At 31.8% G+C, this 14,277-nt stretch overlaps 1 protein-coding gene across 6 annotated transcripts; it reads left to right on the forward strand.

Moving 5' to 3' along the window:
* The first annotated feature begins 40 nt into the window (after positions 1–40).
* LOC655834 (uncharacterized) lies at positions 41–14,259 on the forward strand. Of its 6 annotated transcripts, none has more exons than XM_015985509.2 (5): positions 41–122; positions 7,617–7,755; positions 9,589–9,756; positions 9,808–10,974; positions 13,230–14,259. In XM_015985509.2, the coding sequence occupies exons 1-5, from the start codon at positions 97–99 to the stop codon at positions 13,590–13,592; spliced, it is 1,863 nt and encodes a 620-aa protein (XP_015840995.1). In that variant the 5' UTR covers positions 41–96; the 3' UTR covers positions 13,593–14,259. The 6 variants fall into 6 exon arrangements, with proteins under 6 accessions (XP_015840995.1, XP_015840994.1, XP_967490.1 ...); XM_015985508.2 differs by having other exon boundaries at positions 45–122; positions 9,805–10,974; XM_962397.4 differs by lacking the exon at positions 41–122 and adding an exon at positions 405–470 and having other exon boundaries at positions 9,805–10,974.
* The last annotated feature ends 18 nt before the right edge of the window (positions 14,260–14,277 follow it).

The following is a 14,277-nucleotide window of genomic DNA, read 5'->3' on the forward strand; positions in this document are numbered from 1 at the left end:
ACTCACTTAATGTAATTGCTAAATGGATGTCGTTGAGTGAGCATATAAAGCCCACATTTGGTAAAGTTGAATTTGTCAAGAGCACATTTGCATTAGATGCGAGTCTTAGATAAGCCGAGAAGGTAAGTTTAATTACATTTATTTAAAGTACATATGCTTTTATACGAATTTAAAAGCGCTCACAAAAATTGTAACTTTTTTCAGTGAGTCAGATTTGATGATTAAGTAAAAGCAACAACCAAGTCGAGATAATTTTCTTTACAGTTTGTAAATTGGCCAATAACATGATCCTAATGTTTGCAAGCGCAGTTCTTTCTGTGAATTTTGTGTTATCTCAGCAATATGGTATTGTTAATTATTGTGTATCGCTGATAAGCCGCGTTTATAAAAGCGTTTTAAAACCACAGCGGGAATACTTTCAGTGTTTCAGCCAGGAAAGTGTAACACGTTCTTCATTAATTTTTTTAAAGGTAGGTATAATTAATTACTATTGTTGTTGATTTGTTGCATATAATTTATTGTACAAATACTGTCCCAGTGAGTCCATTATTGACTTAAAAAATTAAAAATTAATATTTTTTTTACTCTTTACACCACCAAAAATTGTTAAATATGCTGTTTCAGAAGTAAGCTACAATAATACAGCTTATATTTTTCGAAACAATTATAAAAATCTATTTTTTATATTTTATAGCAATTTTGGTTTTAATAGTAATATGACTGATATGATATCCTCAAATTTTGAACTTTCTTCTTTAAAGCGGTGAACCACCCATTTTATATTTAATTAATTGACGCATATTTTTCCTGTAATTTACCAATTTACCACTAGAAAAATAGGTGATGGATTTTGAATTTGGGGAGATTTTTTTTGGTCGTATTGTTGGTTGCATACAGGATTCATTTGATACAGGAAGTAAAATAACAATGATATCATTTTTTTTTTCTAATTTATCTTTTTATATCACATTATTTATAAAAGGTGAATCGAAAAAAGTGTTGCAATTGTTTCAGTGTAAAAGATATACAAATGGAAATTGGGTATGTAACATTTTTCATTATTGTTTTTTTTTATTAAACACTCGTACAATTATTGTTTATATTTTTGTTTATTACTAAATATTGCACAAAGCAGAAAAAATATAAAGTACCTATCAAATGTATTTCACGTTTCAGAAAGAGTTATTTATAAAAATGTACAGTTTATCTTTTCTGAAATTAATCTGATACACTCTGAACTACAATAATTGGAAAAGGTCTAGTAAGTTTATTTTACCTGTATTTAAACCAAGTACGGATTAAATAATCCGTTTATTTAAATTTTCTGTTGATTAATAATTTTAACGATTTTTTTAAAACCACATTTAGAGTTAGAACCGGATTACTAGGAAAAAGTAATTACTTTGATTAAAAAACTTTTGCTAAATACACACTAATGAATACTTATTTTACCAGAAAATAGTTGTGTATTTTTTTGTATTTGAACATAATAATTTAAAAAGATGATTCACTTTTCTGTGAGATTCCGTAAATTATTAAGAAAATGTCTACGTGATACGAATCATTCAATAACTACTTGAAAGTTGTATTTGATAATAATTTTTCACCCGTATCAGGCTCTTCATGGTCGAGGAAAATCCGTGCTTTAAGCTTCCGTGACCTCAGTAAAGCAAAACGCAAAACATAAATTCGTATGAAATCCTCATTGTTCACCCTTTATGGAAATAGTTTACCATCAGTGATAATACTGATAATATCACAGTCCTCTAAACCTTGATAGCAAGGATTCCAGCAAAATTTTCCTTAAAAATATTACCGAAAATGACGTCAGCAGATAATATTTTCGTTATCTGGAGTAATAAATGATATAATCCAGTGTTTTATCACGTCAGGATTAGAAAAATGACAAATTTATTGTTTTCCAATATTTTGCTATTGTTGATCAATTATCTCAACTGATAAAGAAATAAACACACCTTAACTGGGTTCATCATTGCACAACATGTTTCCAGCTAATCACCGTGGTTATATTTTTTAATAAATTAGGCTTAACGAGCACGTTACATAATACGGCAAATAATTCACTTACGCTACAATTTTCTGGTCTCTTCCCTTGAAATAAATAAATAGCGTTTATTAGAAGTAGTGCGCTAGAAAAATAATTAATTAAACCGTAACCGTTCCCCATTTGCTTAAACGTTTCTAATTGATTTCTGGCCAGAAACTCCAATGCGTGACTCTTTCAAATTATTTTAATGATTTCGCTGGGTTGGTCGTCCTTGATCGCCTAACCTTGCACTTGTACCAAATTATTATATGGCACTTGATGTGCGCCGGATTTCCGTTCAATTAGGACCGACGTCTGTCCCGGTGATACGCCCTGTATTTACGCGAAAAATTGGGTGCGTACTTTATTACGCACGAGAAAATAAAAAAATTATTCGATCATTCGATCGGTGATAAAAATTTAAAATTAATTTTGGAAGTAAAGTATCACTGACCGAAAAAACTAGATCGAGTTTCTCGTTTTGTAGAGTGGATCCGAATGAATGCTTTATTATGAGGCGTCACTTCATAACATAATTGTTGATTCAAATTGAGGATATGCAGATGCAAAATAAGTAGCGGGTTTTGTTGTTGCAATTATTAAGCGCATCTGTTTCCGACTAAATCACTTTTTACGTAATTTTTGTAACGGGACTTTTAATTGTTGCAAAAGCATTGATTTCAATATGTTTTTCTGGTTTAGTGTTTACGTGAGAATAATAATTAAACCGTAGTTTTGATCTTCATGGTGCACTTGAATTTCGTTTCAGTGAGCTTTGAAGGCTGGAACGAAATCCTGGGAGAAAATATTTCCGCATACGTATAGTCCTGTATTATTATTATTATTAGTAAATGTACTTAACGATAACATCGGTATCAATAAGCACTTCAAGATTACAATTTTACAATATCTTTAATAAGAAAGTAATTGTTTACTTTCCTTTATCACCATATTTTTAGGAAAGAAACTATTCTTTACAATTTTTAATAAGAGAATTTATCGGGAAAATATTTGTGCAAACTATTTTTACAGACGTGCTTTACTATCTGTCATAATTGTAAAGATAAAAGATGAATTAACTTCTCCCTAAAAAAATCCTATCTGTGAACAAGATTTTTTTGATTCCAGATTTCAGTATAGAAGTGCCTTTTTGGGAACTTTTTTGCTCAAATATGATGTTAATAATTTTGACACGAAACGGAAATAAATAAGTTTTTGCAGCTCTGAATGAAATTCTAAATACTTTTGGTGATTTGTTTAGCAATTCCATAGTGTTTGTTAAATGTTATATGCATGAGGAAATCATATTTTCGTTTAGTGAATTAAAATTTGCCCCACAAAATTCGTGCAATTAGCAAACAATGCTACTGACAGTCGAGATATTTCGAAATTCTTGTTTATTCAAAACAAAATGACGTAAGATCTATTGGAAAATTATAGGAATTTTTTTTAAATCTGATTTCGTGGTAATATTAGAAATGATAGTGGTATGAGTATTTTGATCTGAACTTTAAATAGGACAATAGGTGTACCTAAAATTTTACACAACAGTATAATGATGGATGATTAACGTAATTTCATGACGTTGCAAAACTGTTTTGTTTTATTTCTATAAATAAACAAAATTTTACTTTTTTATGCAGCCTGCAACCATGAACGACTTGAATGTAAAAATTTGGCCTTTTGGCAAACATGATAATCTTCTCATGCACTTTGCATTTAAAATCATTGGCTAAATAATTTTAATAATAAACTAAATGCTTCAATTCCGGTCACGATTCAGCAATTATGGCAATCGCAGTTTTAAATGACAGTGTTCTAATTTTTTCGTGCCGATGGTACAATGTCAGTGTGATTATTTACAAGAAATTTTTTCCAAAGTCAATTAAGCGATAAAAATATGCAATAATTAACTAATTAATTACGCTATCACGCTAATATTGTTGCAAGGTAAAATTGCAATAGTCAACATGAAAATGTTGAATCGAACCACTGAAGGCCACTTGCAAACGATGCGATCTCCAGTAAAGTACCAACATTAGTAACTTTTCATCCAAATTCAGCGTTATTGTACAACTTTTAATTTATAGCGCATTGTGTGACACTTTGTTTAACGTTACTGATAACAGTTTAAATATTTTGCTCGTGCCTTGAAGAAACCACCAAGGATCCCGTCTGTTAAAAGTGGTGGCAAAAAACTATAAGACTAGTGAAAAAATTGACTGTGATACAGTGCGACTCAAATCTTTGATTTCCACACTTCATGGTTCCACAACTTCGTAAATAATTCCCGTGAGAAAAATTATTACCCAATTTTAATACATTATCAAGCCGGTGTTTTGTGGTCTTGATAACCCTTATCTCACTTATCTTAAAAATAATCCAGGAAGTTTTCCTGAAAAAATCGCGATTCCTGCAGCGCATGCCTGCGTATTCCTGCAGGGTTAGTGAAACATCAACCCTCTTCAGTTTTCAGCCGTGCTGAAATCTGCACCGTTTCAGTGCAAGTGCAGTGTGTAAACACGATCAATACAAGCGGAAAACATGTCGGCAACGAGCACCCCTAGGTAGGTTTTTATTAAAAAAAAAACTGCACAAATTTGTGTCAATGCACAGCGAGACGTGAAAAATTTGCATTGTTATTGTTATGTCGACATCCTGTAGCCTTGCGATTTTTGATAAGTCTTGTCATTGCCGGTGTCTGATGCTGACAATGCACGTGGGCTTTACCGGGTTTCAAAATTCCTGCGGAAGAATCAGTTTCGCAGCAGGAACTAAGTTGTGAATTAAAACCCGCTTTTTTGCGTTTTGGTATTAGGATTGCGTGACGACAATATTAACTCTCCCTCGCCATTTACGCTCCTAGTTTTTTAGGTTAGCTGGTCAATTAATGCTTAATCGAATCTTAACACTATCGCAATTATACGATTAAAATAATTAAATTCGAATTATCAGGGTCAGTACAACTCCTGATATTTGATAAAGAAATCGTAAACACTATAATTACATAACAGGAATGCTTAATTGAATTAAAGGTATCGTAAAGACTAACTAAAAGACGCAAAAGTACATTATTATTGTTAAGGGTTTATTCCCTTGGTACCTCTTTTTTTGGGCCAGTTGTTACTTTTGTAAAAATAACCACATAATAAAGATTTTTTTCTCGGAAAACACGGATACAAAATTAATACAAAAACTTTATCAAATCGTAAATAAGTTTTAAGGTCAATGGTGTTACAAAATTCCTATGGAATTTACAGATAGGTATAGTGTTTTATCAATTTGTGAAAATCTATATAAATAATACGTATTGATTTTTTTCGCGTAGTTTTGTTTCAGCATCAATTAATAACAGCTTCTTCATTTACGTATTTTGTAAGTACTTTTTAATATTTAATAGGTTTTACAATATTGAGAAATTTTAAATTCTGCCATGGAATGCAATTAAGTATTTAAAATTCTATTACAAATATGGAAATTACGGGAGCTAATTTGGAACATCGGAATTTTTGACTTTACAAAATTCGTTATTGCATTTCTGGTACAGGTATTTATGTAAAAAACAAAAAACTTCATTTCTTGCAATACATTTATCATATATTTTGAAAAAAATAAGAGAAGTTGCTTAATATTTATACACTTGCTAGTAAATATTTATTCAAAATACCTATATAACAATACGAGTTTGAATTATGTAGTTACGTGACATGATAAAATTATTACATTAATTTACTATTTAAGATAACCTACATTTCGTCTAATGTAATTTGTTTATCCATCCCAAATTATAAATGGAGGGAAAAAAGATAGTTCTTGACGTAATGAACAACAAAAAAGCTTCGTTGTAATTAATTAAAATTAAATTATTAATAATAATAATTATTATAATTATAATTATTATTATTAAATTAAAATTAATTAAAAGTTGAAACAATTTCAAAATCCCTTTTCATTTTGGCGTAGTTTATTTTCCAAAATAATTTTGTTATAATTTTCTTATTTAAGTTTATCGCTGCGTAAGCTTATTTTTCTATGATTTTTACAACTTTTCAAATTAATAATAACTTATCTCAAACATAAATCAGCAATTTTAAATTGAAAAACTTCAGAAATATAATTTGATCGTAAATGGCGTTTCATTACTCCCTAAATAGGTTGTTTTTAATTAAAGAAATTGAACATAAAATGAAATTGGAATTTAATGAGCATCATGAAAAGGTGTTATGTTTTTTCAAACATCGTTGATGATGAAATTAATTACAGTAAAATGTCAAAACAATGCAAAATTAAGCCCATGAAAAATTTATAGATATTCGTAAATGTCTTATTTTATTAATTATTCTGTGCTACTATAACTTCTCAGTATTTATTATTAGCCGGTTAAAAAATAATTAACTGTTTATCTACAATCTATTACTATTTTATTATTTGATAAATTGGTATTTCTCGGCACTAAATAATATCTTAAATTGACAAATTCCAAATAGTTGATTAATCTCTAATCAAAGATATTGTGCAAACAGTGAAATTAGAAATGATTGCGAGAAACAAACAATGAATCTTAATTTGTACATTACACGTAAACAAGGAATAAAAAATTGATCAGGAATTCAAAAGTGGTCAAAGCCTGTTAACAATTTTACGACTATGGGACGATTCATGATTACTAAACAATAAACTATCAAAATTAAATGATCGAAAAAAGTTACGGATATTGGTATTTTAATATATTTTAAGGTACGATCTGCATTTTAAATGATCTTATTTCTTCACTTAATTATGTATACTATTAACTAAGCTTAATAATTTTTTTGAACTACATTTTTTGTATTGTTTATAGCAAAACACAACAAAACATAATTGGTTGAAGCTTATTTTGGCAACAATATTATTACTGCGCTTGTTAGAGACCAGAAAAACAAACAAATTTAAATACATAATTGAATAGTTTAATTAATTTCCTTTTAATTGTAAAGGTGGTTCACCTTAGGTGACTCATTTGTACAATTGTCATTGTCTAACATTACACAAAAAACTGCACATTTTAGTGTTTAAATAAGTGAGGACGGAAAATGTAAGACTTTCTCTTGCTTCAATTTCTTTTGTCATTGAATAAAGAAAGAGCAAGTTACCCTTGAAGAGTAAAAGTTATTAATTAATTGATTAAATAGCTTGTGGTGTATTGGATTACCAGTACAATTAGGTTCGGTTCCAGCAGACTACCCTTAATATCGATTTATAATTACTATAAAAACCTTTGCTCGTAAATTATCCTGCGAAAAGTTGGTGAAGCAAAAACTTGCACGAATCATAAATCTGTAAAGCAGATCGTTCCTCACGCACTACGCATTTTAGTACCGATATCTCCGGCAATGGCCAATACTTTGTATACAATTTTCTAATATTGTTACACTTGGTTACCAAAACGGAACAAAGATTGGAAAGGCAACGTGCGGTTCACACTTGGTGAACATTCGTGTTCGGTAGCGCACACGGCTCGTCGTCCACTCCAAGTGGATGAGTGAGGCGTGAAAATGTGCGGTTATCCTACAGATATGTCTTTGTGCAGGCGAAAACCCGGATTTCCCGGATCCCTCACCGACTTGCACAGGTTCCGCAAGACTGTGCACGGACACGACGGCTCCAGCAGGATTGTTATGGTCAGGAAGACCGACCAGAGGACTTTCGCATCCATTGAAAAGGGACAGGTAAAGGGCCACTCGTATTACAACGTGTAATTTGTTACAAAAACTTGCACATTCATTAAGGCAGTTGATGCAACAATAGTAATTCTAATAACACTGGTCTTGCTTCTTATCATAACAAAAATTATTATGTATCTCATCTTTTTTTGTAATATTTTTATATAAATCATTGATTTCACTTAGAACTATAACTGTAAATTTAACCAATGATCATTTAAAAGATCTAGCTAGTTTACATACTGGGTGCTCAAAAACCGGCGCACCAATTCAATGAAGAGTGGTAGAGAATTGCTTACATATAAAAATAATTTTTGTACTAAAGTTTTTGATAAATAACGAATTTTATCGATTTGCTAGGGAACGCTTACTTAGTGTAAAACATAAAAAAATAATGAAAACTAAAGAAGTTAACAAAATAAGTTTGTAGCTCCAGATTTTTTTAAATATGACTTTAAAAATTTTTTTCAAGGACGTACCACTGAGTTGCTGCGCCAGTTTTTGAACACTCTGTATGAATAGTATTTTCTTTGTAGTTTTTTCTTTTTGAAATATTTTGATAAAAACTTTCGTCATATTTATCGATCCTATGATAAGATTTTCGGTAAAGAAATCGAAGTGAGAGTCAAAAAAGTGAATTTTTGAAAGGTATTTCAGATCCTTTTAAGAAGAAAAATATTTCTAGAATGATTTCTTGTTAGTTCCCTGCTTTTTTACCTTCCCATCAACTGAACTTATTTTTATATTTAGCTAACATTCACAATTTAATAGAATTAAAGTAGCGTAAATGTATAGGTGATACCAAAAAAACTGACAACAGATATGAATAGATACAACACGTATAAATCGTCAAATTTATATACTAATTGAGGGTTTCGTTGCAGACCAGTGTTTGTTTTATACAGAGTGATTCAAAAGTCTCGGACCATCTCTTGGGTTCCTATCTTCTATGCCAAAAATTGTTTGAACTTTTTTTGAGAAATATAAAAAATATATACAAAAAAACAAACTAACAAATTTAAAATTAAGAGAAATCTAACAACATTTGAAACAAAACAATTAGAAACAGTAAATTAATACAAATTAAGTTGCTTAAAAAATCGGAATTAATTTTTATGCTTAGCTGGATGTCTTATTTATTATCATTCGAAAGGTGGTCTGACACTTTCAAATCACCTTGTATTTAACAGCTAATGTGTAGAATTGGTTTATTCATAAACTAGCTAAACAATTTGTAAACTAGCCGAACCACTGGCTGTTTTAATATTCGTATAAATCGGAATTTAAGTAAATTAACAGCTAGTTTACAAACTAAGTGGATTGTTTATAAACTATCAAATTCTGTCTAATTAATATGAAAACCATGATTCTGGTGGCAAAAAATGGCTAATCTTAGTAGTTTAAATATAGTACTAATAAACAATGTAGGCATTTTTTATTGAAATAATAGTTTCCACTTTACAGGCGTTTAAATACCAATCTTTGTTTTGCTTATAAACTACTTGGTATATCACCAGAAATATATGGCTTTCACATTATTCAATCCAGACGACTTTGGATAGTTTAGAAATTATTCAGCTATTTTATGTTTTAAGCACATTATTCAAGATCTTTAGCTTGTTTATAAAACAAAAAAAAGCTCGTTGGTTCTACACTTTGTAGTTGCCCTGAAAAAAACAGGACAATTCTAATTCAGAACTATTGATTGCAATAACCAATGGCCATTTAAGAGACAAAATAAAGAAAAACAATAATTGTTGTTACACTTTTCGTTATACATATTGTTTCTTTGCTATACTTTAGTTCATCATATAGATGCTTTCACCTTTTTTTACGCAGGAACCGAAATTAGAGACGATTACGCGTGAAACGATCGAAACATTCCGCGGGCAACGGACCGAATGCAAAATCACCACAGAGAAGAAAGGCTGTGAAGACAAGTTCCCGCCTGATTTAATCGAATCATTACAAGTATCGCGAACCCCGAAGCGAACTCTTTCGAATAAAGTAAATTCCAAGGAAATATTTTCCAATTTTTAATTTTTGTAATTTTAGAAGAAACGAAATCCAGTTATGGACTTCCAACAAGAGTGCCTTGCGGCTCATAACGAGTACCGAAAACGTCACGGAGTCCCTCCATTGAAACTTGACAAAGACATGTGCAAAGTTGCCCAACAGTGGGCGAATCATTTAGTCAGCAGAAATATACTCCAACATAGCAATAACAAGGATTTTGGCGAAAATTTATTCTGCATGACTTCGTCAAACCCCAATGTTACAGTGTCAGGGAAAGAGCCAGTGGATGCCTGGTATGGCGAGATCAAAGACCATACTTTTGGTGTGGAACCGACTAGCCTAGCTTCGGGACATTTCACTCAAGTTGTGTGGAAAAACAGTGCTAAACTAGGCGTAGCGTTTGCTAAATCAGGTGGACGGGTTGTGGTAGTTGCCAATTATGACCCCCCAGGAAACTATGTGGGGAGTTTTAGCAAAAACGTACCACCTGTTGGTGGTTTTTCGCCAAATAATAACAACAACAACAACGATGACTGTTCTGAAGGACTTTCAAAACTGACCATTAGTAACGGTACCAAACCCAGTACTACCAACAAAGACGTGAAAAATGGTACCGAAGGAAATTTCGAGCAAGACTTTATCAATGCCCATAATGAGTACAGAAAACGGCACGGTGTCCCTTCTTTAAAACTCGACAAGAAACTGTGCAAATACAGCGAAGAATGGGCAAAACACCTAGCGGCCAAAAACATCCTCGAACACCGTCCTAGTTGTAACTACGGCGAGAATATCTTTTGTATGTCGTCGTCAGACCCGAATTTTACCATTTCTGGGAATACTCCCGTGGACCATTGGTATGAAGAAGTGCGTTTTCACCCATTTGGGCGCGAACCCAACAGTCTCAAATCCGGGCATTTCACGCAAGTTGTGTGGAAATCGAGCGAGTTGCTGGGTGTTGGGGTGGCTAAAAATAGCCAAGGGAGTATTTACGTAGTAGCGAACTACTCCCCAGCTGGAAACTTTGTTGGGCATTATGTTGAAAATGTCCCACCACTCACTTCAACCAAAACCGGAACTACTGATAAGAAAGTTGCTTCTCCGCAAGGAGTCAACAATGAGGGGTTTGCCCAGTTTGCGCTAGATGGGTTGAAAGTGCATAATGAGTACAGGCGGAAACATGGAGTTCCAGACTTGAAACTCAACAAAGAGGTCAGTAAATAATAATAATAATAATAATAATAATAATAATAATAATAATAATAATAATAATAATAATGTACCACCGTGGTTTTTGGTTTTTAAAAGCCTGATTAGTTTTTGGAAAATCATTTGGCCTGGTAGATAAAAAGAAGAAATCTCATGTTTTTTATTTTCGATATTTTTGGCTGTCTGAAATAATTTCGTAGAATTACTGTAAGTACCACTGTCGACTAATAATTTTTATTCTTCGACACTGTCAAAATTTACGGTTTTTCTCCTGTGTAAGGAAGTTTGGCATTTCTCAGTACGAAACGTCAGATTATTTTTAACAAATTTAAAGCAATTTTAAGTCTTGCTGAGTCTATTTCGAAGAATAAAATGTTGTATTCAACTCGTTTTTGTGTAAATCGGTTCATTTATTTCGCCTCGTTTTCACTCGTGGTTTAAACATCCACTCGTGAAATAAAGCGTCCGATTTACACTCAAACTCATTAAATAAATAACTATTAGGAACAATGAAAAAATCTTGTTTTTTTGAAAAAAAATGAGACTATTATTCAGATCTTAGTATAACCAAATGCCAGATATAAATTTCTTAATTCTTATAAAGTGCCATATATTATGTTTTGATAATTTTGGCGTAGCAGTTAATAAAAAAAATAGAAAGCATCAAAATAATAAAAACTCACTCATTCATGGTCAATAAAGAACACTAAAAGCTTTCGATTTTTAGAATCAAAATATTTGTTAATAGGCTAAAAAAATGAGTTAAGGGTTAGTAAAATATACTGTGCTATCTATTTTCATTTGCAGATGGATATTCGTTAAAATAAATCACACTTTTTTGAACACCTTGTACTGGTAGACTTGTCTTTCTTTACACAATAAAAACGTATGTTTTCTCTTATTTTTTGCTGTATGTTATTTTTATTAGTGCCATTAAATTCTTAATTTCTTTAATTTAAAAGGAGAAATGAGGTATCTTTTTTCTTTAGAGACTATATAAAAAAGTGTAGGTGTTTTTAACAGTCTCTCGGTAAAATATGTATTATAAACAGTGTGAGGAAATTTTATGGGCGAAGGTTAGTGCATGGGCGCGCGCTTGCAGTCAGATAAACCTTTAAATCGAAATGTTGTGGAACAGCTTGCATTGTTGATATAAGTTAGGAAAGAGTATTAAAAAATGTTTAGACAAAGAATTTTTTGTTTCAACCCTCGCGAAGGGGCTGAAAAGACGTTTTAGCTAAAAATTTGCAAACACCTAAAATTGGACACATTTTGCGTTTACATACACATATCTTCCTTCTGGATAAAGCTAGAAACTCCGTTTTTTTTGCAAACAAATTTTCAATAAACGCAGATTTATACGTAGTTTAACAAGGTTGAGTTTTGATAAAAGGAAACCAAAAAACTTACATTTTCTTGTAACGTTGCATAATTGTGTAGTGAAATTTTCGAGATGCGAGAAAGTTTTTTAATTTAAAAGATAGACTCCCACATAATCGAGACGAAATAAAGCTAATACTTGAAATAAATTTTTGGTGCAAGAATCATTTCGTTATCTGTAAGACTCACCAAGTTATTGCAATTTAAAATTACTGCAAAATGCGCCTGAGGTGAAACCGAACCGTATTTCCCTCTAAAGCGTGTTCATCGCCTTTGATAACATTTTGAGAGCTAAAAATCGTAAATCGTAAATAATTAAAAAATAATTAATGTCACTTATCTATTAATATTATACCTTTACTTTTAACCGCCCTACCTCTCTGTTAATTTTAATAATACCTAAAAAGTCAAAAGAACATTTTTATCTCATGTACTTATTTAAAAAGCATAAAAGTGACCCAGTAGAACTAAATTACGAAATTGTAGTTCATTTCAAAGTATTCTTTAGTGTGACATTTATATTTTTTTAATTATTTACCATTTTTAGCCCTTGAAATGTTTTCAACCACACCACGTTTCAAAGGGAAATACGCTGCGATTTCACCTCGAGCACATTTTGCAGATAACTAAATAATCCTTCTTTAAAGACCTTTTTAAAAAAATATACAAATTGTAACGTTTCTGACGAATCAACCGGTAACATTAATTGTATAAACCCCTAGTAAACTACGCCAATGCACGCGCTATAACGGACCATTTCACCGATAAATATGAACATCGCGAGAGCGCTACGACAAGTCAGTTGATCGGTTGTGGCCTTATGGCCACCCCATAAAATTTCCTCACACTGATTATAAAATAATGTGATAAATTTCCAGATGTGCGACTATGCGCAAGAATGGGCCGACACTTGCGCGAAAAGCGGGAGTATGTGCCACCGTGCCAACAACCCCTACGGGGAAAATATCTTCTGTGTGTACTCTTCTGATCTGACTCACGTGCCCTCTGCACGTGACGCCGTTAAAGAATGGTACGACGAAATCAAAAAACACACTTTCGGAGTGGAGAGTGTGAATCATGGTACTCTCCATTTCACCCAAATTGTTTGGAAAGGTTGCACCGATTTGGGAATGGCAATGGCCAGTAACAACAAAGGAGAGACCTACGTCGTTGCAAATTACAATCCTCGAGGCAACTACGTTGGCCAGTTCGTTGATAACGTGCCTAGACCACGATTCTGACCTTTGAAGAAGTAATTTTATACAACATTCCATTATTAAGCCAAAGAATTTTGTATTTTTATTTTTATTATCATTATTATTTATTAGACGGTATGGTTATAACAAAATATTCCTGATAAGTATTATATTGTATGCAATCGATAGTGAGAGTTAAGCATTCAGCTCATACCAAAGAGCGGTACACTGTACATAAATAATCACTTGTAACAATCAATGTTCTTGCAAATTCGGTCCATTTTTTGACTGTGATTCTTAAAGACTGTCCAAGTTGTTGCAACTGTTTAATCCGTCAGCGTTTCAATACCACGAGCTTATCACTCAGTTGCTGATTTAAATTATTCGGAAAGCGTTTAACTAACAATGCGATAACCACTCTGTGATGTAGATCAATTATCTGTTGCTTTAAACAGAACACTTTGTTAAAGTTATTAGCAAACTATTTCGAGTAGTTAGGTATTGTATTTGTGAGGTTCTTCCATTGTTGAATTTTGTAACACCCTAAGATAATCGTTCAATTTTTATATATGCACAGTGTTAATTAAGGAAAGTGATGTTTTTCAACTTCTAGTACAAATTGTTGATGTTTACCTAATCAATACTAACATTATTATTACTATGACGTGTTTGTTCATACGGGCAATAAAAATAAAATTGTAAAGTAAAAAAATTGTTGTTCTTGTACCCG

This window comes from Tribolium castaneum, chromosome 1 (assembly GCF_031307605.1).
Source record: "Tribolium castaneum strain GA2 chromosome 1, icTriCast1.1, whole genome shotgun sequence".
In the NCBI taxonomy this organism is placed as follows: domain Eukaryota; kingdom Metazoa; phylum Arthropoda; class Insecta; order Coleoptera; family Tenebrionidae; genus Tribolium; species Tribolium castaneum.

What these genes read in the sequence shown, in the direction of transcription:
- LOC655834 (XM_015985508.2), top strand. Translation starts at nt 97, where the DNA reads ATGCGAGTCTTAGATAAGCCGAGAAG. An exon ending in GTCTTAGATAAGCCGAGAAG is followed by an intron (nt 123 to 7,616) that starts GTAAGTTTAATT and finishes GTCTTTGTGCAG; the next exon opens with GCGAAAACCCGGATTTCCCG. An exon ending in CATCCATTGAAAAGGGACAG is followed by an intron (nt 7,756 to 9,588) that starts GTAAAGGGCCAC and finishes TTTTTTACGCAG; the next exon opens with GAACCGAAATTAGAGACGAT.